We start from the raw sequence: 23,734 nt of genomic DNA, 5'->3' as shown, positions 1-23,734 counted from the left end.
ATTGCATTACAGAAAATAAAGAACTTTATCACAATATTCTAATTTTCTGAGACAGTCCTGTATATACTGTATATATATATATATATATATAAATATATATATGAATACATATATATACTGTATATATTTATATATATAAATATATTTATATATATAAATATATATATATACATACACACAAATATAAATATATATAAATCTATATATATCTATTGTATATAATGTATTTAAGAGTTCCTTCTCTGTTGGCTAGTGCAGCTGCCACCCTCAATGCATTATTAGTTGTACGAATGAGGGAAACACAGGGAGCTCCCACTGAGATGCTGAGCTATTGAGTCAGAGTGAATTTAAAACAGGAGGGGAAAGAAATGTTTAGCATTTATAAAAAAATAAATACATAAATGATATGACATCTTTCAAAATTCCCTGCCGGGGTAAGAGACCGGAGAGGGAGAAGGAGGAGGGGGAGAAAAAAAGAGAAGGAAAAGAAACGTGAACGTGCAAAAGCTCACTTATGATTTGAATCTTGACGCCTTCATTACCTGCACCGTTCCCATCTCGGTCCTTACCGAGGAACACGGCTGCGAGGGTTCAAATAGCGCGGAGAGAGAGAGAGAGAGAGAGGCGACAAAAGCGGGTGAAATGAAATATTTCACATCATCACCAGGGTTCCCCCTTTCGTCTGTAGCGCGGCAGAAGAAGAAACAAAAATAGCGGGGGGAGGAAGAAAAAAAAAAGTGGAGAAGAAACAAGATTTGGGATGTCTTTGAGTGTGTTCTACTCCCGACATTATTCTGTTTGGCGTCCCCCGCCCTCCCCTCCATGGCGGGGTAACAGGGAGACTGCAGCAACAATCGGAGTGTGATGTGACACTTTGCCGAGGCCTTTTTTCAGGGCGACTCCTGCTAATATGCGAGCTCACCTAAGTAGGGCTTTAAAAACCCGGGTTTAATTCTTTGAAGACCAAAGCGATTCAATTTTTTCCAACAGACCAGTTCACAGCGAGCCCTGGACTGCCAGTGGGGTAGCCCGAATTCCAAAATCTATCATCTGGAAACACACAAAAGCCCCCTTCCCGTCAGATATTTCCTTTCAAAGCCGGTCGGGAAAAAAAAAGGAAAAAGAGAGGGAGAGGGCGCAAAAAGCTCAGAGTAGAAATGTCTAACTCCATGTCGCCCCACCCTTCCTCTCCTTTTCCTCAGCTCCCTCTTTGACACACCGGGGGTGAAGAGAGAGAGAGAGGGAGAGAGAGGTATACATATATATATATATATATATATTTATAAATAACCTCAGGTCTAAATGAAGAGCAACACAACCCGGCGCTCGGCACTCACCACTCTTGTTCTCTTGTAAAACCCCAAAAAGAGCGGAGGCCTCCATTGAAGGATGTTCAACACACACAAAAAATAAATAGGGGCAATTTTAATCATCTCTCCATTCAATCTCAGTCGGATAAATCATATCTGAAGAGATTTGCATAAATACAAACCATCAAAGACTTTTCATCTTCAAAGCAGGTTTTTCAAGACCCAATGGGCTTTGTACTGTAATCATCTGAGGTCACAACCCTGTGGGAGCAGGGCTGCTATGGCAACATAAAAAAACTAACGCTGGGGGCTTAGCATAATATCCCCCCCCCTCCTCCTTGGCGAACACAGGAAGAGGAAGGGGTGTGTGAGGGCGGCGGTGTCCGAGAGGGGCCGTGCAAAAGAGGGCGTAGATAAACCGATTTCTGTGACGGAGGAGAGCAGATAGACGTCAGGGTTCACACACACGTGGCGCCCGGCGGAGTTACGGGACTTTAAACCACATTTACACGACCAGACATGTGTATACATGGCACACATGAATGAGAGACAATATATGATGACAAGAATAAATATTCATATGTTTATTATTGTAATCAAACTGTGTAAATGAAAATATGAATACAACATTTTCATGACTTTTCCAAAACATTGTGGATTTTATTTTTTTCACTGATTTTTCCAGGCCTGGAAACTACCATAAAAAAACAAATTACATGACTTTTCCAGGTTTTCCATGACCTTTACGAACCCTGCTACGTGGCCCCATCGTGCGGGGTGTGTGTGTGTGTGGGGGGGGCTATCCGATTCTAAAGGCCGAGCCGGTCGGCTACAGAGCCGCGTCGCCGCTCTGATGACACGCTCCTGTCCGCCGGCTGTATTCTCCTCTGTTGTACACTTTGAAGTGCCTGATGTACGGCGGCGCGTGAGAGGTGCGGCGCTCGCGCATTGTTCCCGCGGCAACTCTTAGCACTCAATGGGGAAAAAAAACACAGGGCCCTTAAAGATGTTTTTCTTTTTAAAGTGAAGGAGAAAAAGAAAAGCAATAACACCTCTTCTTGCCATTCAGAGCCGCGCTACAAAACAAGACCATCTTGACAATTTTCGCCACCCCGATCCTGAAAAGAGAAGGAGGGAGAGACGGAGCTACGGAGAAAAGGAGGCTATAGTGGGACAAGTTTCAATTAATTTTCTTGAAAAGGGGGCCACATTAAATGTTTCCGGCCTGCTGAAGTGTTCATTTCACAGAGGGGAAGCGGAGAGAGAGAGAGGGATGAGAGGGAGGGGACGGGAGGAGGAGTAGGAGGAGGAGCGGAACAGGGGCGGGGAGGGTGGATGGGGGATTCTTTTCGGTCCCAGTGCACACCAAATAGTGCGGTGGGCAAAGAATGCGCACGGCTCCGTGTGAGAATTGTCCCGCGGACAAAGGGGGGCAGTTCCGCCTGTTATGGCCCAATAAGGGCTGTCAGTCACACGAGGGCCGAGGGGAGCGGAGCGGGGCCGAGCTGAAGGTCCCCCGCACAAAGGGAAACAAGCAGGGCCATCTTTTAGCCACAAATCAGTCCTGTGCTAATATCAATAAAACAAATATATAAAAGAGGGAGACAAATAAACAAGCGAGGGATTTACAAGAGCGCAGACAATGGGACGCGAGCGGCAACAAAGCAGAAGACGCGGTGCGGGGACACGGAGAAAGTTTGAGGATGAGATTAGAGAGAGAGCACGCGGACACACACACACACACACACACACACACAAATGAAATCCAGGTCCTAGCTAGAGCCACTGAGCATACATGCACCTGCTGATGCAGAAATGCCCCCTGAAAAACACACACACACACACACACACACACACACACACACACACACACACACAATGAGAGAAAATGAAAAGAAAAAGCGGGGCAATTATTTTACAATTATTATTATTATTAATTTTTTTTGATTTTCAAAGCAAATGAATGCAGAATAAAATCCGGCCCAACGTGAAGGAAAGCCTCACGTTGGAGGAACGGTCGAGCGGAGGGAGAGAACTGTTGAACACCTGTCAGCAATTAAGACTTGGAAGAAAGAAAGAAAGAAAGGGCGGCAGGAAATAGATGTGTTGTAATTAAAAGCACTAGTTAAACACTTCCTGCCCCAAGACTGTGTGTGTGTGTGTGTGTGTGTCGTAACGCGGAGGGAAAAGCCAGACGAGACACCCTCCTTTCACTTCTCTCCCTCCTCTAAACAAATCTTCATTAATAACAAAGCGCCGTTTGGAATTTGCATCTGGAACCGGCAATAAAAGCTTTATTTAAAAATGGTGCTCGGCTATTTGCTGTTGTGTGCAAAGAGAGAGTTCAAAAAAACAAATAAATAAAAACGTGGATTAGCAGAAAGTCCGTCCTCAGACCCTCGGCCGGTGAGCGTCTCCCTCCTGGGAAGAGACCCTCATGGCGGCCATCGCACCGGCCCGGAGTCATGATGCCACCGTCTCCTGACCTTTCGGGACCTGACATCCTTCCAGCCCCTTTATCGGGAGCCGGGGGGGCGGCCGGGCCCAGAGACACACACACACACACACACACAGGCCCCCGTTAGTGAAGACAAATTTGTCCTCTGCAACGTAATCAGTGTTGGTTTTAACGTCTATCTGACGTCCGGTCGGGTTGAGGCAGATCTCTGAACGCACCGAGTCTTCCTTGCTTTTTGACTTTGCGTGTCAAGATGTCAGCGTGTGATCTTCCTCAGACTCCGACGGCCTTTTGGAGGACATTCAACGCCGGGATGCAATACGTATCTTGAGGCGGATTTCTTCTCATTCCCTTCTGACCGAGTGCTCATCAGTTGGGATGTTCGTCTTTGAGCCGAGTTCAGAGCGGCAGAAGGCCCCTCCGCCGGCGTGGCGGCGGTGGTTACAGAGAGCTATCGGGGCTTCTGGAGCTAATCCCAAAGTAATGTCATGCGTTTCTTGAGCAGCGGCCAAGAAAAACACCCCCAGTCTGTCCCAGTCCGGCCACAGGGATCGATTCCCACTCTTCACTGGGACGTGGGGGGAAAGTTTGTTATGATTGCTTTGAAGAGCCCCGTGGTTTCCTCTTACTCCGTGAGTTTGTGGAAGAGTGCCACTGTGGGGTTCTTTCTTTCTATTTTTTTTAAAGACACCCAGAGGTGAAAGAGAGAGAACTCGCGGGTGTATGCAGCCTTATTTCATCACTTTCACATTATTACGTTCAGCCTTTTGTGGGGGCCACTATTTGATACGTACCCACTGCACCTCCTGCACGTCCTCCACTTTGGGCAGCATGACGGCGGGAGGCAGCAGCTCGGCCCGCAGGATGACCTGCAGGTCGGCGTCGGCCAGCCCGCTGGACACGGAGTTCACCCTCACGCACTTCTCCGTGCGGCCCAGGTCCAGCTCCGCCAGCATCCGGGAGATCGTCTCTCTGGCGTCAGTCTGCCGCGACGGGAGAAAAAAAAAGACAAACGTTGAGAGAAGGACAGATCGTTTCACGCGATGCATTCTGGGGGATTCAAAGTGGAACATTTTCACAAAGCCGTCCGTCGAAGGCGACGATCCGAGAATAGACGAGCGCAGCGCTAACCGCATCGACGCGATGCGTGACACGACTAATGCACGCGCAAATCAGTTCCGCCAGCCAGCGTAACGAAATACATACGAGATAGATTGCTGAAGAAGTCCAATTTCCTCCAAAGGACACGATATACATTGACCATTAAGCACGATTATGAAAATAGAAAACACAGAGCAGACACAATGCATCCTCATCATGATGGTCGACAAAGCACAGCTCGCATGAATAATACCAAGATGGAACTTTAACATGTATACGTGTAAATATCTAAATATTAAATAAACCGTGAGCCACAAATCAACCGTGCTCCCTCAATGCGAGGCTTTGTGAGCGCCGAGCAGGAAGAGGAGGATGGGGGGGGGGGGGGGGGGGCTACAGTCCTGGACTTCTATCGCCAACGCAGTAGCACACGCCGCTGTATTCGAACCAGATGCTGGGCCACGGGAACGGAGAGAGAGAGGGAGAGGGAGGAGAGAGAGGGGGAGAGAGATAGAGGGAGAGGGAGGAGAGAGAGAGAGGTCCAGGCTGGCGAGAGGCTCTCTGGGAGAAATGTGGTCCGAGTTAACCGGCAACGAGGAAACGGTAGCTTAGGAGACGTCAGGTCGGATCAGAGGCTCGAGCTTTTGAGTGCTTGTGTGTGTGTGTGTGTGTGTGTGTGGTGGAGATTCGTAGATTATTTTTTTCTCCCCTTCCTTCCTTCCTCCCCTCCATTTCCATTTCTACTTACTTAAGAAAATGTACTCAAAAGAAATGATAAAATAAAAAAAAATAAAAAAAACTGGAACTGGCTCACGTTACCAGGTGTGACAGGACAAGTAGTGACAGGAGTGAAACGTGTTTAAGAAATACAAAAAATACGATGGACGGTGGCAAATTGTGTCGTCGTGCTTTGAATTTACTGCAAAAAAGGAAGAAAAAAAACCTTCCCGAGCGGATCGCCGTTGGCCGAGCGAAGTGACGCCGTGAGAGCGAGACCGCAGACGACAGAACGGAGAGCCCCAAACATCACAGCCCCTCGTAAAGAACGCACAGTAAAACACTGCAGCGGGGCTACAGCCGCCCTCGGATCGGCTGTGCGAGCGCTCCTGGGGGCCCTCAGGGGTCACGGGACGAGCTCCCGAGACCCGACAGCCCTCGCTCTGATCTCCTGGAATGCAGAACTGCACTTGATATCGGCCGCGGCCCTCCAGTGTCAACACGAATACAGTATCAGAGTACATATCAACGGATTTAGAAGGATTTAACGGGAGGTCACGAGCGGGCTGTGCCATCCGTGTCCCCTGATTGGACGAGACGAGAGGGACCGTCCCGCCGCCCGGCGGGAGCGCTGTGATCTTTGACGACGCTTTCCCCCCAGTTTTTTTTTTTTCCGCCGCGGTCCCGTAAACCGGTAACTTGAAACGGACGGGGCCGCTTTACGCAGCCGTAATTCACTCGTTCATAAACCTGCTACTTGGTGTATTACATTATGTCTGTCTGTCTGCCCCCCCCCGGTGACTGGTGATCCACAAATGATCCAAAAGCTTTATAACATGCGTGGGATCGACGAGGCTTCTGTTGAAGTTACTTTAAAGCAGGGGTGCTCAATACGTCGCATGACATAAAAAAAATTGGCCCGCCCCCCTGAAATCTCCGCCCGCCACCCTGTAATTTTCTCTAAGGCGCCAAATTACAGCAGAAGTAATTTAAGGTCCCTTTTCTTAAAGAGCACGTCTTTGTTCTTTTATTAAACTAAATGTCTGTTATTGGTCGTCTCTACAGAACAGCATGTCACTTCTCGGTTCTCCGTCTCGCGCGTCGCAGAGCTCCGATGCCCCCCCCCCACCCCCCCCCCCCTAGGTAGATCATTTTGACTTGGTCATTTTATAAGTAGCTTGCATGCTGAAAAAGTGCGAGCACCCCTGCTTTAAAAGGAACCGGAGAACGCTCTTCATGCAAAGAATCGTCTCCCTTTCGGTATTTCGGTATTTCCGGGGGAATGTCGGGGAAAAAAATATGGGCCGGGCCGGGGTCGCCTCTTTTTTTATCTCGCTCTCCTCTAGAAAAGGTGAGATATTATTCCGCCGGACGGCGTGACCCCTGACGGGCTCCGCTGCTCCGAGCTGGAATAAAAGCCCTTTGAAAAGCAGATATTTTACATTAATGGACGGCCATCCAACCGGTTGCTTCAAAGCTCCCTCCCCCAATCACCTGGCGTCCCGTGGAGAGCTCCATCTTTTCTTTGCTTGCCCCTCCCCCCCCCCCCCCCCAATCATCATTGTGCGGCAAAAAGGCCGACCTCTCCGAAGACCGGAGGCGTGCGGCCCGTGGCGGACGGGGAAGGTTTCTCTCTCTCGGTTAAAGGGGTGTGCGAGAACCTATTTCTGTTTCTAGAAAACAAGAATAAGAAATAACGGCACAAACCGACTAATGAGATGAATTTAACAACAGGAGCGCCGCGTACCGCATGGAGGCCGCAACTTTGTTTTATCGCCGACACGCTGCCTTCAGACACGTTTTTTATTCTGGAAGCTTCTGTTCCGCTCCGTGCGAAACTCTCGAGTCGCGATGACACGCTCGCCTTTCCTCTTTCTTTCCATCCTCTTCCTCCCGATGCCTCTTTGCATCGCGCTGCCTGCCTGAATGTGACTGTGTACACATTTGTTCGCCGTCTCCGTCCGTGTGTGTGTGTGTGTGTTCAAGTCATCATCGATGGGTTTTGACAAGTCAGTTTTGACAAGTCAGTTTTGACAAGTCAGTTTTGACCCGCAATGCCGAGCAGGCTTTCCTGACAGCCCCAAGGAGGAGGAGGAGGAGGAGGAGGAGCCAGTTATTACACACTGTTTATTCACTTTAATTAGCCATGAAAGGAGCTCATTCCGTTGGGTACGAGCTGCGCCGCCATGTGTTTTTGGGGGAAATGAATTCCAGAGGCTCGCCGGTCGGTATCTTTAGTTGATTCTCTGCATAATTAAAAGCATTCGGAGGTTTTTGTTCGTCGGTGATTCAGCATCAGTTAGTTTATGTCTCATTTGCAACTCCCAGTGCAGCCGTCTCCCCGAACAGAGACCACTCCCCCAAACTAAGAGGAGGAACTACGCTGCACTTGACTTCTCGAGTAGCTTTCATTTTAAACAATTATTGATTTTAAGTGTGTGGTTAATCTGAAGGAAGTGCATTTTGCCTCATGACCTCAGGCTGGAGCGAAGTAAATAATACAGTCAAAGATTACAAAGGAAAGAAGAACCATCATCTGCAGACCTCCACACGTGCAGGCTCATGATCACACTAAATATATAAACAGCCAACGACAAATCAAGATTCCACCGGCGTGTCGTGTTTCCTCCGCCTCCAAAACCATCTTCATGTACTCGGAAATAGCAAAATTGCATAGATTGCGTTAACTAATTAAAAAGTACAGAAATATGTGAATGAAGCCTCAAATCCGAGACAATATGAATTAAACTCAGGGTTCACACACGTGGTGACCGATGGGTGTTCAGGACGTTAAACCAAATGTCCATGACCAAACATGATGTGAAATCTGGGTGTATCCACGAGTATAAACCTTAGATGACACAATAGTTTGATTACAAGAATAAATATGTATATAAATGTTTATTTTTTTAACCCAACTGTGTAAATGAAAATATAACACATTTTTATGACTTTTCCAAAACTTTTTAAAAATTCCATGACCGTACGAACCCTGTATAATTAATTTCATCCCATTTTTACAATTTATTTTCCTATTTCTTACTTGAACTACTATATTACTGCATCTTGCTCAACATCATGTGTATGTTCAGCTGATTTATATATGTACAAAATAATTGTCCTTCTTCCCTTTCCTTTATATCGTATTATTCGTGTCATAATATAATCCAGCTAGCTGGAGTTCCGTCATTTTCGCGTGGCGTTAAGGCGGAGGTGAAGTTCTTGATGTCGCGTTGCTTGTTGTTCTTTCCCCCTCTTGTGCGCCAACATCTGCTCCCTTCCCGTCCTCTCCACCTCCTCCCCAGTCTTTCATGTGTTCCCTCTCCTCATCGCCTCCTCCGTCATCACTCCTCCTACCGGGGGTTCACTCTCCGAGTGTTGCGTTGCGCGGCTCCACGCAGCACCGGGCGGCGCTGCCAGTGAAAACACCCGAGTGTAACTGGATAACGGGAGAGAGAGAGGGAGAGAGAGGGAGAGAGAGGGAGAGAGAGAGGGACCTCTCTGTTCTCCGCGCCTCAGCGGGGTTTTTATTCCGATCCCCCCCCCCCCACTCCACCCTCGCCCCTAGACCCAGGGTATCGGGATCGGCTGCACGGGTGCGGTTTTCCAAAAGAGGGAAGCTCAACCTGCCACTCATATTGTTTCAGAACGTGTAATAATAAAAAATAAAACTCCATTTAATTTATATAGCGCTTTTTAAGCTACTCAGGGACACTTTACATGTTGCATTGATACACCGTAGAGCAACTCGGGCCTAAGCGGCTTGCTCAAGGACACTTCAACTATAGGGCGGGAATTGAACCTCCAACCCCCTGGTTGAGAGACGGAGCTGCTCACCACTGACCCATTTTCTGGCTGAGCGGGCTCGGGTCCCCTTTGTGAGTCTTGGCAGCCTGAGTGGGATCCTCTCCAGTCCCCCGGGTCCGCCGAGGTGTTGAGCGCCAGCGTAGACCAACACACACACACACACACACACACACACACACAGAGAGAACACGCCTCCGGACGTGAAACGCACACACACACAACACGCTAAACCCGAAATGTTCAGCATTCATAATTCAAGCGGCTCACATCATCTCCCAGGAGCTCTTCCTGCCAAGGGTTTAGTCATTTGAATCCACTCGAACGGAGAGCGGATCTTTCGTCGTGTCCTCTGGAGCAACGCGGCGAGCGTCGAGCGGAGGTCGCGTGTCAGTTTAGACAGTCGGCTGCATAATTTATGTAAAGTTGAACCGTCTGCGGTGTCAGACGCGGTTCGTGCCGAGACCCACGGCTCGTACGTCCAGCGCGCTACAACCGGCGGAAGTTAAGAGACGGTAATAATGTCCTCCACTCGGGGAGAGAGTCCTGACACGGGGTCAAAGACTCGGGGTTAACGACTCCGTGAATTAACCAGCTCCTCGGCCGCTCGCCATACAACTCTAAGGACAGGAACAGAAACGCCTTTTCATAAAAACCTATTCAAAAGGATGGATTCATTTTCAATTCCGCTGTTGGAATTTAAATTTAAAAAAAATGGTCAACTCAACCGACTAGAGGCAGTGTGGCCCACGGCCGCCCGTCTCTTGCATAAGTTAAGTTAAACCAGAGGGGGCCACACCTGTAACCTAGAATACAAGTCAACCCAAAGTAAACGTTGCCTGTGTATTGTTTTATTCTTTGTTGAGGTTGTGGCAGGCAGGTGTTGATTTATCTCTCAACCAACTGGACTGCATGTTATTCTACACGACGAGGGCTTTGAGGAGCCGCTATGCTGAGCGGCACACAGCGGTTTACTGATGAAAGGACGGCTCAAAGAGAAACCTGCAGTCTCTGCAATCAAAGGAATACCTCTTCAGCTCCGATGCTGGCAGAATCAGTAACTTCTTTTAAATCACTTCTTAAAAAACATTTTTATAGGACAGCTTTTAAGTGATCTAGTGTTTTCATGCAGAACTTTGGTTCCCCTAATTTAGTTTGTCTGTTTTTAATTTATTTTTAATATATTTTTAATTTATTTGGTTTTTAATTAATTGTTTAATTATTTATTTTACTTTTTATATATATTTTTAATGTAATAATGGTTTCTTGTTATTCCATTTGTTTTTCTTTGACTCTCTGTGGAGCACTTTGTAAACATTGTTTTTAAAGGTGCTATATAAAGAAAGTTATTATTATTATTATATTATTATTATTCTCTGACAAGAACCATCAATGTTAACCCGACGAGGTGATTGGACGAACCATCTGCCAATCGAAGGCTATGGGTGAAGCCGAGTACGACAGAAAATGTCCCCCTGTTGGACATTAGAGAGAATGCTGCTTTAACACATGAAGCATAGACTTCTATACAACCAGACTTATTTTTACAATGAATGTTGATGGCCATTAGAAGGCATGCCGGTTTAAAACACTTCCACGTTTGAGCCGCGGAGCTTGAAGCCCGACGACTTCCCACAAATTGCATCAATTAAACATGGCAAATCGTGTACGTCTGGCGGTTGTAATCACATCCGCAAACTCATAAAACTGTGAAATCCAACGGTCTCTGGCTTCCACATGGGCCCAATAAAAAGCCACCGCTCCTCAGCTCTTACTTTTGGATGGATTAAACACCCTCAGAGGGAAAACCAATAAGAAGTGAAGCACTAACAAGTGGCCCTGCGCCTCCGATGCAGCGATGGCAGGACACCCTCCGTCACACCTGACCGACGCACAGGGAGCTGCCGACCAACAATTGTGTGTGTGTGTGTGTGTGTGTGCGCTTGCATGCGTGTGCATTTGTGCGTGAATGTCTTTCCGTGCACACTTGTGTGTGTGTGTGTATGTGTGTGTGTGTGTCGTGTGTCCCCGTGTGCATTTGCGGGCGCGCTGCTGGCGTGTGAGAGGTGCTCCCCGTCGTGTCGGCCGCGCCGCCACGCCATCTGGAGAGGAAATTGAGTGTGAAGTACAGTATAGTTTGGGGGACCGAGCTCAGTGGCAGCGGCTCAGCAGTTAGTTCATTAGTTCCAAACTTCCAGGGATTAGGAGACAATCTCTGCGGCAGGGAGGCAAGGGTGGGCAGGGGGGGGCGGGGGGATGGAGGGACCCATGTGGGGAGAAGAGATGGAGAGAGAGAGAAAACACCGGGAGGAATACTGGACCATAGGGCACGGAGAGACAGTGAGATAACATGAGAGAGAGAGAGAGCTAAGCAATCTTGACCCGGGCGAGGGAGGGGAACAACGAGAGAGAGAACAAGACGGCGAGGGAGAGAGAGGAGGAGAGAGGACAGGTGTAGCCGTCAGTTCCGCTCCGGGGTTTCAACCTGCCCTCCCTCTTCCTCCACCCCACTGATCATACAGATATGATGATATGTGTAAGAGTGTTAGAGCAGTCAGCCTCGTCTTCCCTCTCTCCTCCTCCTCCTCCTCCTCCTCCTCCTCCCTCTCTCCCCTCTGGGTCTGTGGTGACAGTCAGCGAGCTCTAGGTGGCTGCTACCCTTTACTCCTTTATCTCGTCTCCCTGCCTCGTAAGTAGCCGAGCTGGAACGCGGACATTTTTTTTGGGAGTCGAGGTGTCGGGAAATTAAAGCGGGCGCCGCCGGATTTCTATTTTGGAGGGGGGAGGGTGTGTGTGTGAGGGGGGGGGGGGCTGACCTTCATGGCGTACCTTTTTTGAATGAATATCCTTCCCCTGTTTTAAGGTGAAGGTGACAGATAATGAAAAGAATACATTAGCGAACACATAATAGGAGGGTGGTTGTGGCCTATCCACGTGTACCCATGACCCTTTGCTGCCTTTTTTTAAATTTATTTTTTACCAAAACAGCGGCTCCGCGTGGCATTTAGCCGGCGCAGTCTCCGCTTTGCTTCTATTCTTGCTGCATAGAAAGCAGGAAAAAAGAAACGGACCTGCATTGTGAGGCCATTGTTGATCTCCACCTCTTGGCGAACAACACCGCGCCGATTGTGCGGCCATCACGGCGGATAGAAATCGCAGCTACGGTACACGCACTGTCGGAACATGTCAGCCCAAAGACACACTCTCAATGCAAAGGATGCATCTCGTGGTTTTACAATCCCGCTGAACAGATCTTAAATCGTACATCCTGGGAGGGGAAGGGGAATATTGTTATATAGACATCATGGAGGATGATGATGACTTGTTTTTTGTGTCTTGTTTCCTGTTTTATTTTGAAGTCCTTGTCTCCTGTGTCCTCCCTGTGATTGTCTGCCCTGTCCCTGATTGGTTCATTCTCTCCACCTGCCCTCAGCCACTCCTTTGCCTCCTGTTTGATTGCAAGCCCTGCCCTCATTGTTTCCACCTGTGTCTCGTCTTTAGCCCGTGTCTTCTTCTTGTCCTGTGCCAGATCGTGTTTTGTACTTCCCGTATGTTCCTCGTCCTCGGTGACTTTTTGCAAGTAAGAGTTTTTTCACCTCACCTTTAGAAATCTTACAAAAGTCTCAGGGCTCGATCACACGATCTCGCTAGCAAAACCAGTTTTCCTATGGTACGGCGCCTTTCATGCGCGCCTTTTAAATGTTGCACGGCGCGTTTTTCTAGCGTTTTTTTAGGTGTGCATGAAGTTTAAATATTTTCAACTTTAAGCGCAAGGTGCGTTGTTGCAAAGCTCGTCAAGGCAGCCAATCGGATCAAGCAAGAGGCGGGCTTTCCTTCCTGTTTTCGTGTGGTATGAACAGCGGGAAATTCCAAAGAAATCGGCAAACTCCGACGAGACGCTCATATTAGCGGTATTGACTTACGAAGAGCTTTATAATTCTAAATCGAAACACTACTCCAACTGACTCCTGCTCTTTCATTTTTTTTATTTTTTATATCGTGAACCCAAAACCTCCTTCTGCTTTAATCCATTTTGTAAATTAAGTTTTATCGCCCGGTTGTACCACGCTGTTTTGCCCGGCGCGTTTTTGCCAAGCCGTTTTTGAAGCAGCTGATCGAGCCCTAACGCAATCTTTCAATTCAGCTTGCGCGCACGGGCAGATGTAAAAGTGTCCTGTTTCAGAGGAGCGGCCTTGTGGGATCTTTACCGTTTCAATTTTCATTTCACAGTCGACAAGAAAAAAATGGGCAATGCAAGCTTTGATGGACATATTGGAAGCAGATTAACCGGAGGCCGAGGAAATAACGGGAGGCTCCTCCATGTCTTTTGGCTCGAGGTTTATCGAAGCTTGAATTCAAGGAGAACCGAGTAACAGCAATACAGCTATTACACGGCCAGCCCTCAATTCTGAAGGGCACCGCATTTTTGAATTGTTAAAGTGAAATGATCTAGAAACAGATGCCTGAATGAGGTCAACCACTCCACGCGGCATCACGTGTTAAAAACGTCGCAACGTCCGAAATGTGTACACAAGCGAACCTGATCAGAGGTCAAGACCTAGTGGGTCAGAAGCCTCTGGGGATGTCCGGGGCTCTCGGCCGCACTCCGTCTACCGAGAGGGTTGTTGTCACTTTCACCAGCTTAGTGTGCATGTGATGAGCTCTCAGGCCGATGTCCCCGATGAAGACACCAACAGAGAGGTCGTGACCTTTCATGTCTCCGGCTCGAGCAGCAAACTGTATCTCTTGACCAACAACTGACCTCGAGTTTGGATCGGCAGTTTAGGGGTCAAGAGGTGAACAGATGAGGGGGAAGGAATCATTCTTGACCTACGCCTCCAGTGATTGGGGATTATTAGATAGACTTTTAGAATGACACGGCGTGGAAGTGCCGTGGCTGAAACGGCAAAGAGAGAAGCTAAAGCGTGAAATAAAAACACATTTGAGTTGCTCTTTCATGGATGGATTTAGGTGTCTACTTCAATTATTACTGGATAAAACGGGACAAATCAACAGGCTGTTGCATTGTGGTCGTTTTGTGTTTCGGTCGAGCTCCTTAGAAGTGACCTTTTCTGCATCGATTCATTCGGTGCTCTATTCTTCACTGGTGTCACTTGAGTGTTTTTGTTTTATTATATTTGACGCCGTCTACACGTGCGCCGCAACAGCTCCGACGTCCCATCAGCGTCTCCTCAGGAGGCGTTCAGGGACAGCGCTGTTGTGCAGGACACCGGCGTTGTGGCTGCGCTACGAGCCCCACACACACCGCAGTCACGCCTCGGAAGATAAACATCACGGCTGAACACACGACGAGCGGCGAGAGACGTGAGAATACCCTCACTTCTGACTTTGGGTCAACGGCGAGCAACATGCACCCTAGACCGATTAGAGAAAATATCTCCCGGCATATAAAATAAAGAGAAATAAAAACAATATACACTACCGTTCAAAAGTTTGGGGTCACTTAGAAATGTCTTTATTTTTCAAAGAAAAGCACTGTTTTTTCAATAAAGATAACATTCATCAAAAATACACACTATACATTGTTAATGTGGTAAATGACTATTCTAGGTGGAAACGTCTGGTTTCTAATGAAATATCTCCAGAGGTGTATAGAGGCCCATTTCCATCAACTATCACTCCAGTGTTCTAATGGTACATTGTGTTTGCTAATCGCCTTAGAAGACTAATGTCTGATAAGAAAACCCTTGTGCAATTATGCTAGCACAGCTGAAAACAGTTATGCTGGTGATATAAGCTATACAACTGGCCTTCCTTTGAGCTTGAAGTTTGAAGAACAAAATTAATACTTCAAATATTAATCATTATTTCTAACCTTGTCAATGTCTTGACTATATTTTCTGTTCAATTTTCAATTCATTTGATAAATAAAAGTGAGTTTTCATGGAAGACACAAAATTGTCTGGATGACCCCAAACTTTTGAACGGTAGTGTATATTTATATATTTGTAAAATTTTGGAAAACGTGGACGTTAATATCCCGAAAAAAATCTCTGGTATTCCTGCACACACACACACACACACGTAAACACACACCAAATAACATGTTAAGGGAAGGTATAACTACACAACAACCCCCGTGGATTTCCAATTGCCGTGGTGGAGAGAGCTGCTGCGAGTGTGGGAAGTGGAGAAAGGGTGCCACTCGGACCGGTGCATTGTGTTATCGAGTTAATAACTCATTTCTATATTACGCAGCATGCCAGGCAACCGCGTAATAGGTTACAGGAGATGTGCACACTGCGTCGGGCTCTTTTAAACGGCTGAGGAAGAGAACGCAACGCGGTGATTGAAGTGCAATGCTACTTTTCCAGAATGTACTGTTGGTATTGTTGGAGTGTTCCTGGTAGAAGAGGGAGGGGGGGGGGGGGAGCCTACAGAGGGACCTGTTTCTGCCCTGTTGCGAACATAATTCCCCCTTTTATTTTTAATAGCGTACACCAGGGCCTTAATGGCATCCTGCACGGGGACGAGCCGCCGGCTGACGTAGAAGAGGCCGTTTGCAAAGAAAAGGAATCCCGTCACATTCAAAATACCCACAATTCACAGAACTCGAGACTTTAAAAGCTGCAAATAATGTCAATAATGTGTGCAGGGACGCGGCGGTCACACGCCGACAGGCTGACGTCCTCCCCGAGCCCGAACGGCTGCTCCGGCGCTGCATTCCTCGCCACGTCCCCCCTTGCCCCTCCCCCCCTCCCCCTCCCACGTAATAAAGACAGAACTCCGTCGCGGGGTCACAGCTTTGAGCCCGTCAGTCACACGGGGCCATCGTCTTATTGCCTTTGTCTCCCACAGGAACAGCCTGCAGCCATATCAATCATCTTTATTATCATGACTTAAAAAAAACCTTTGTTGTCTTTCTGCCCGGGACCCCCTTCTTTATCCCTCGCTCCCAATCACGATTTCATGGGCAGCTCGGCTGAGCCAATGGGGAGGTGAGGAATGCTTTTAACCTGCTGCATCTGGTGCTTTCCCGCTGCTCGCCCAGCAGGATGTGGTCACCTTGCTTTAAAAGGACTCTGATAAAGGGGGAGGGCGGGAGGGAGGGGGGGGGGGCACTTCCTTTATGCACATCATAATAAGAGGGAATCATGCTTGTTATAAAACATCTCACTAAGTTGGTTTTCCTGTCGGTGATTAAGACCGAGCACCTGTCCCTGATTTCGATTCCGATCCACCCCTTTTCCTTCAATCGCGATGGCACAGCTGTGCGTGTGCGTGTGCGTGCGTGTACGTGTGCGTGTGTGTGTGCGTGTGCGTGTGCGTGTGCGTGTGCGTGTGCGTGTGCGTGTGCGTGTGCGTGTGCGTGTGCGTGTGCGTGTGCGTGTGCGTGTGCGTGTGCGTGTGCGTGTGCGTGTGCGTGTACGTGTGCGTGTGCGTGTGCGTGTGCGTGTGCGTGTGCGTGTGCGTGTACGTGTGCGTGTGCGTGTACGTGTGCGTGTGCGTGTGCGTCTGTGCGCATTCGACCCACCTTTTTGCCGAGGGCCACGCCGTCCTCGCAGTCCAGGACGGCGCAGTCGACGTCGAGCGACGCCAGCTTCCTCAGCTTCCGCTCGTCGTCGCCGGGGCAGTAGAGCACCGCCCGGCGGGGGGTGTAGCGCGGCGGGGGGAGACCCGCCAAGTGGCGGAGGAAACGGCGCCCGTCGGCGTGCGCCCGCCAGGCCGCGGGCCGGAGTCCGACGCCCTGCCTGTCAACAACAAACGGATAATCAAAAGGTTGTTGCTGCATTCATCTTCATAACGTTCTGCAGTTTATCATGAAACGTGAGGAGCCAGGAAGGAGAAAGGAGGAAGGAGGAAGGAGGTCCTCTCCCTCCAGACTGGAGCGAAAGTCTGGAAACGTTTCATTTGCGGAGCTCCGTTTGCCCTTCAGCCGTCCATTGAAGTGGAGCAGGGACGCTGACCTGTGCTCGAGCCCCTTTGTTGGGGACAAACTCAGCCAAACACTGAGCCACTCATATGCTAATGGCCGCCACGCTGCTGAGTATCGAGGCCGGGCAGGAAGTGAATGAGCAGGGTTCACACACGTGGTGACCAATGGATGTCCAGGACTTTACACCAAATTTCCATGACCCAACATTTAGTGAAATCTCGGTGTATACATGAGTACAAACCTTAAATGACACAAATGAATGAGAACAGTTTGATTACAATAATAACTAGAATGGGCACTCGGTAGAGCGCATACCTTCGCATATCACAAGATTGGGCATTGAATTATGAACATTTTGGCATTAGTTGCATGCCAATTGGATATAAATTGACCGCGCTATGGTAAAAAATCTAATGAAATGGTCCCCGGATAATAACCTATCATCCCACCAAATTTCATGCGATTCGGTTTAATACTTTTTGAGTTATGCGAGTAACACGCATACAAATAAATAAATACATGGCGATCAAAACATAACCTTCCGCATTTTCAATGCGAAGGTAACTAGTTATATAAATGTTTATTCCTTCAATCAAACTGTGTAAATGAACATATGAATGAAACACATTTCCATGACTTTTCCTAAACTTTTGGGATTTCATTTTTTCCCAATAACTTTTCCAGGTCTGGAAATACCCATTTAAAAATTCCTTGACTTTTCCAGGTTTTCCATGACCGTATGAACCCTGAGTCAGGATGTCAGCACAGTGACGGAATGTCGTCATGGTATTGTAGTGCAGGTTTTGAAAAGACATGCTTCATAACTTCATAGACGATGCTGCTGCTCCGTTTTTCACTCAATGACGAAATGGAATGAACATTAAACAATTAAAAATCAATTATATGTCAGTCACAATGTGCTGAGTCGGAGTAACACAGTCATGGATGATTCAACATGGCCATGAGAACTTCTCACAGTTATTTGGGGTTTTTTAAATCAAAAAAATACTAATGAGCCACTTCAACGTAACAACTTGAACAACGGTTTATATGATATATTATATCATACAGGGTTCTTACACATTTTGACCAATGGATTTCCATGACTTTTCCATGACTTTAAGCCAAATTTCCATGACCAAACTGAAATCTCGGTATAAACATGAAAACTGTAGAAAATTGTGCGTATTGAGAGCTGGCTTATATTTTGAGCGTCTTTTTAAAAAAACATGAATTATTTCAAACTCGGTGTAAATGAACATGTGATTTTAACAAATTTCCATGACTTTTCCAAAAACTTTTATGATTTAAGTTTTTTCCGACTTTTCTAAGCCTGGAAATTACCATTTTAAAATTCCATGACTTTTCTAGGTTTTCCATGACCGTACGAGCCCTGATAATAAAGGCACCTCAAATGTTTCCTACGAAAAGCCAGCTATACGTCAATTCACGCTCGTCGCAGTAAAATAAACTCCCGTCTTCACAGGAAACTCCTCAACTTCGGTAGCTTCCGGAATAGATGGTGAAACACTGAAGAGAGGTACAGGCAACCAAACGGCTGGGTCAGGTCTAGGTAAAGATCTTTGTTTGGGTCACTACAGAACAACGACAGAAGGGCTGTTACACAAGTAGGGAAGAGACTTGGAAAATAATCCAGGTTGACTTCTCGATTCACATGTAGATTTGGTCCATTGAGATTTAAATAGAGCATGAAGCAGCGTATGCCCGAGGGCGGGTCTACTGTGACTGACAGGTCTCGGTATGTTGGCTCCGTCCACCTCCACCGGCCTGCGTGGGCTTCGGCGGTCTTTATACTTCCTTCTTCACGATGACGTGGATAACATGCGGCATCATTCCGTGGGTGATCTATGAATTGTGAATTATTTTTTCTCGGTGTAGCTACGACTGCGGGGCCGACCCGACAACCAATGAAACGCTCCGGTTACAGCGAGACAGTCGTTTCCAGGGTCATTGCGCAACTAAATGTGTCGAAAAACAAGCGCTCTCTGAGTGAGGCGTCACAGAATTAGTGACCTCTATTACTTTTGGGTGCTTCGTTCAATGATTCCGACAAGTTTAGAAAATCGTGCAACTAATTCCTTTTTAGTGGCTACTCTATGTGTAGTTAAGCGAACAAGCGACCTTCAAAACGTAGGCAAACAAATCGGGCATTGATTCGTGTTCTCCAGCCCGACGCTATAGGAAAATATTGAGAGAAAAAAAGGTATTTACTCGGATTGCCACGCAGTGAAATCAGAGGTGGACCGGTTGTTGCCGTGCTCCTCGTCTACATGCACACGGGTCAATAGAGTTAATGAGTGAATGTGAAAAGTGAAACGCTCCGGTTACAGCGAGCGACTCGGTGACCTCTATGACTTCGTCCTTTCGGGTGCTTCGTTCAACGCTCCCGTCAAGTTTAGAAAATCGTGCAACAAAAACTCCTTTCGGTAGCTACTTCATGTGTTTTTAAGAGAACGAGCGGAACTGAGCGACCTTCAAAACATAGGCAAACAAAACTTCATCGAGTGATTTGTGTTCTCCAGCCCGACGCTAGGAACATATTTTAAAAAGAGGTTTCTACTTGGATTGCCACGCAATGAAATCCCAGGTGGACCTGTTGTTGCAATGCTCCTCGTCGACATGCACACGGGTCAATAGAGTTCACACAAAGTCAAGCGGCGAGTTTGGAGTGTGTACCATGGACAGTTAAAACATAAATGTCACCATTTGATGCACTGGACCAGATTGTAGCTATACAGCTCATTTGGATCTGTCATCCCTTGACAGACCATAATAAACATAAAACAATTCAAAACAGTACAGGATAGGACACACTACAACACTATATGTGGTAAGAAGAACACACAATACACACAATGCAGGGTTCTTACACATTCTGACCAATGGATTTCCAGGACTTTTCCATGACTTTAAACCAAATTTCCATGACCAAACTGAAATCTCGGTATAAACATGAAAAATGTAGAAAATGGTGCGTATTGAGATTGTACCCAACTTATATTTTGAGCGTCTTTCTTTAAAAACATATTAATTATTTCAAACTCGTCATAAATGAACATGTGATTATAACAAATGTCCATGACTTTTCCAAAACTTTTATGATTACATTTTTGTCATGACTTTTCCAGGCCTGGAAATGACCATTTTAAAATTCCATGACTTTCCCAGGTTTTCCATGACCGTACGAACCCTGACAATGTGAAGCTACTGTACGGCACATTAAAATGACGTAACGCATAAAAATAAGTAGTAAAAAGCATCAAACGTGTCATTGTGCACACGTCCTGATTATGAGTTCCGAAAACAACGAGTGGCTCAACGTCGAGGATCAGGTGCACCCAGCGGCTTCTCGCGCCACGCGGCTCTCGGCGGGTATCAGAGGCCCTCCGAGGGATCATATTTGTAATTAGTGTCCTCTTAAGGAAGACGGAAGAAGATTTATTTGCTTTGTCTGTAGATTTATTTGTAATCTTATGTTTTTAGGTTTGTTCTTAACATCAGCATCATTGGGACTACAGATGACAAATAGCCTCTTGGCTAACTCTGGCACATTTACTGAAATGTTTTTATCAATGTGCACTGTACCTTATTAAATAAACCATTATAAAAAATGTAAAAAAGGGGAAGAAGGGGACGGGGGCGGGGGGGCTAAATGAGTCTCTTTTCTTGTCTTTCGTTCTCTCAGAAAAAGGAGCAGAAAGTCGCTTCAATGGCCGCCACCTAATCCCGTCAACTACGCCCCCCCGACGCCCTGCAGTCCCAATCCGGTCCTAATCTGCACCGAGATGTCGCGCCTGCAGCGGGGCAGTTACGACCCAACGCAGGCCGCCCCCAGCAGCAGTAGATGTAGAGACTCACACCAGGCTTGAGGGAGAGGATGTGGAAAAAAAAGGTTGACGCCAGGCGAGATGCAGGAGCCCTCCGTTACTTCAGGGACAAAAAGCCACAAGAGAGAGGAATTACAATCCGTCTGCGCTGCGCGTCGAGCGCTCAGGGGGGAACTTACGAAGTGCCCACTTAAAAAGGCAAATATATTCTAATGTATTTGAAGTATACAAATGGATGTTTCATTATTCGGGGAGAGAAGCAGGAGAGAGAGAGCGGAGGCGCCTTGATGTCGGCTGGAGAGGCAGAGAGCGGCAGTCTCAAGTCAGCAGAGCCACTTCCTGTCTTTGACACAAGGTCGTCTCTCAGGGAACGGGAAACTAACGGGTTTAGGAGACAAAGGGTGTATTCTTGGAAATAACTACAAGAGACAAAAGTCTTCGAAAAAACGTTCTTCTGCTCTCATTACAACATTTGAAAAATCGGAAAAGATGAAATGTAGGCAGGCCAACAGGGTGAGACATAATGCATTATGGACATGTACGTTATCAAGCTCCTCCTCTTTTATGGAACCAGCTCCAGATTCAGTCCTGGAGGCAGACACAGTCACCTCATGGAGAGTGAGGAAGACTTTCCTCTTGATGGTCTTATAGTTATAGAGCTGCATCAGGTTCACCTGGTCCAGACCTAGAGAGGCTGCTGTAGGCTGAGAGGCTGAGGGGGACGCTTAGGATACACTGAGCTCCTCTCTCCTCTCCTCTCTCCTTATGGACACTTAGGATACACTGAGCACCTCTCTCCTCTCCTCTCTCCTTATGGACACTTAGGATACACTGAGCACCTCTCTCCTCTCCTCTCTCCTTATGGACACTTAGGATACACTGAGCACCTCTCTCCTCTCTCCTTATGGACGCTGAGGATACACTGAGCACCTCTCTCCTCTCCTCTCTCCTTATTGACACTTAGGATACACTGAGCACCTCTCTCCTCTCCTCTCTCCTTATGGACACTTAGGATACACTCAGCACCTCTCTCCTCTCCTCTCTCCTTATGGACACTTAGGATACACTGAGCACCTCTCTCCTCTCCTCTCTCCTTATGGACAGTTAGGATACTCTGAGCACCTCTCTCCTCCTCTCTCCTTATGGACACTTAGGATACACTGAGCACCTCTCTCTCCTCTCTCCTTATCGACGCTTAGGATACACTGAGCACCTCTCCTCTCCTCTCTCCTTATGGACACTTAGGATACACTGAGCACCTCTCTCCTCTCCTCTCTCCTTATGGACACTTAGGATACACTGAGCACCTCTCTCCTCTCCTCTCTCCTTATGGACACTTAGGATACACTGAGCACCTCTCTCCTCTCTCCTTATGGACGCTGAGGATACACTGAGCACCTCTCCTCTCCTCTCTCCTTATTGACACTTAGGATACACTGAGCACCTCTCTCCTCTCTCCTTATGGACGCTGAGGATACACTGAGCACCTCTCTCCTCTCCTCTCTCCTTATTGACACTTAGGATACACTGAGCACCTCTCTCCTCTCCTCTCTCCTTATGGACACTTAGGATACACTCAGCACCTCTCTCCTCTCCTCTCTCCTTATGGACACTTAGGATACACTGAGCACCTCTCTCCTCTCCTCTCTCCTTATGGACACCTAGGATACACTGAGCACCTCTCTCCTCTCCTCTCTCCTTATGGACACTTAGGATACACTGTGCACCTCTCCTCTTCTCTCCTTATGGACGCTTAGGATACACTGAGCACCTCTCTCCTCTCTCTCCTTATGGACACGTAGGATACACTGAGCACCTCTCTCCTCTCTCCTTATGGACACTTAGGATACACTGAGCACCTCTCTCCTCTCCTCTCTCCTTATGGACACTTAGGATACACTGAGCACCTCTCTCCTCTCTCTCCTTATGGACGCTTAGGATAAACTGAGCACCTCTCCTCTCCTCTCTCCTTATGAACGCTTCGGATACACTGAGCTCCTCTCTCCTCTCCTCTCTCCTTATGGACACTGAGGATACACTGAGCACCTCTCTCCTCTCCTCTCTCCTTATGGACGCTTAGGATACACTGAGCACCTCTCTCCTCTCCTCTCTCCTTATGGACGCTTAGGATACACTGAGCACCTCTCCTCCTCTCTCCTTATGGACACTTAGGATACACTGAGCACCTCTCTCCTCTCCTCTCTACTTATGGACACTTAGGATACACTGAGCACCTCTCTCCTCTCCTCTCTACTTATGGACGCTTAGGATACACTGAGCTCCTCTCTCCTCTCTCCTTATGGACGTTTAGGATACACTGAGCACCTCTCTCCTCTCCTCTCTCCTTATGGACACTTAGGATACACTGAGCACCTCTCTCCTCTCTCTACTTATGGACGCTTAGGATACACTGAGCACCTCTCTCCTCTCCTCTCTCCTTATGGACGTTTAGGATACACTGAGCACCTCTCTCCTCTCCTCTCTCCTTATGGACGCTTAGGATACACTGAGCACCTCTCTCCTGTCCTCTCTCTACTTATGGACGCTTAGGATACACTGAGCACCTCTCTCCTCTCTCCTTATGGACGCTTAGGATACA

General features: G+C 47.6%; 1 protein-coding gene across 1 annotated transcript in view; it reads right to left on the bottom strand.

The window, feature by feature from the left end:
• clybl (citrate lyase beta like) overlaps positions 1 to 23,734 on the bottom strand; it is a 94,583-nt gene that overhangs the window by 14,801 nt on the left and 56,048 nt on the right. Inside the window, exons 2-3 of the mRNA XM_056429392.1 lie at positions 16,886 to 17,102; positions 4,563 to 4,751 (exon numbers count right to left, since the gene is read on the bottom strand). Coding sequence (XP_056285367.1) covers positions 4,563 to 4,751; positions 16,886 to 17,102 — 406 coding nt within the window. The remainder of the gene's footprint in view (positions 1 to 4,562; positions 4,752 to 16,885; positions 17,103 to 23,734) is intronic.

The sequence above is a fragment of the Pseudoliparis swirei genome, chromosome 2, assembly GCF_029220125.1.
Source record: "Pseudoliparis swirei isolate HS2019 ecotype Mariana Trench chromosome 2, NWPU_hadal_v1, whole genome shotgun sequence".
Classification (NCBI taxonomy): domain Eukaryota; kingdom Metazoa; phylum Chordata; class Actinopteri; order Perciformes; family Liparidae; genus Pseudoliparis; species Pseudoliparis swirei.
Note: the sequence above shows the minus strand (reverse complement) of the source record. Positions and strands in the feature narration are given on the sequence as shown.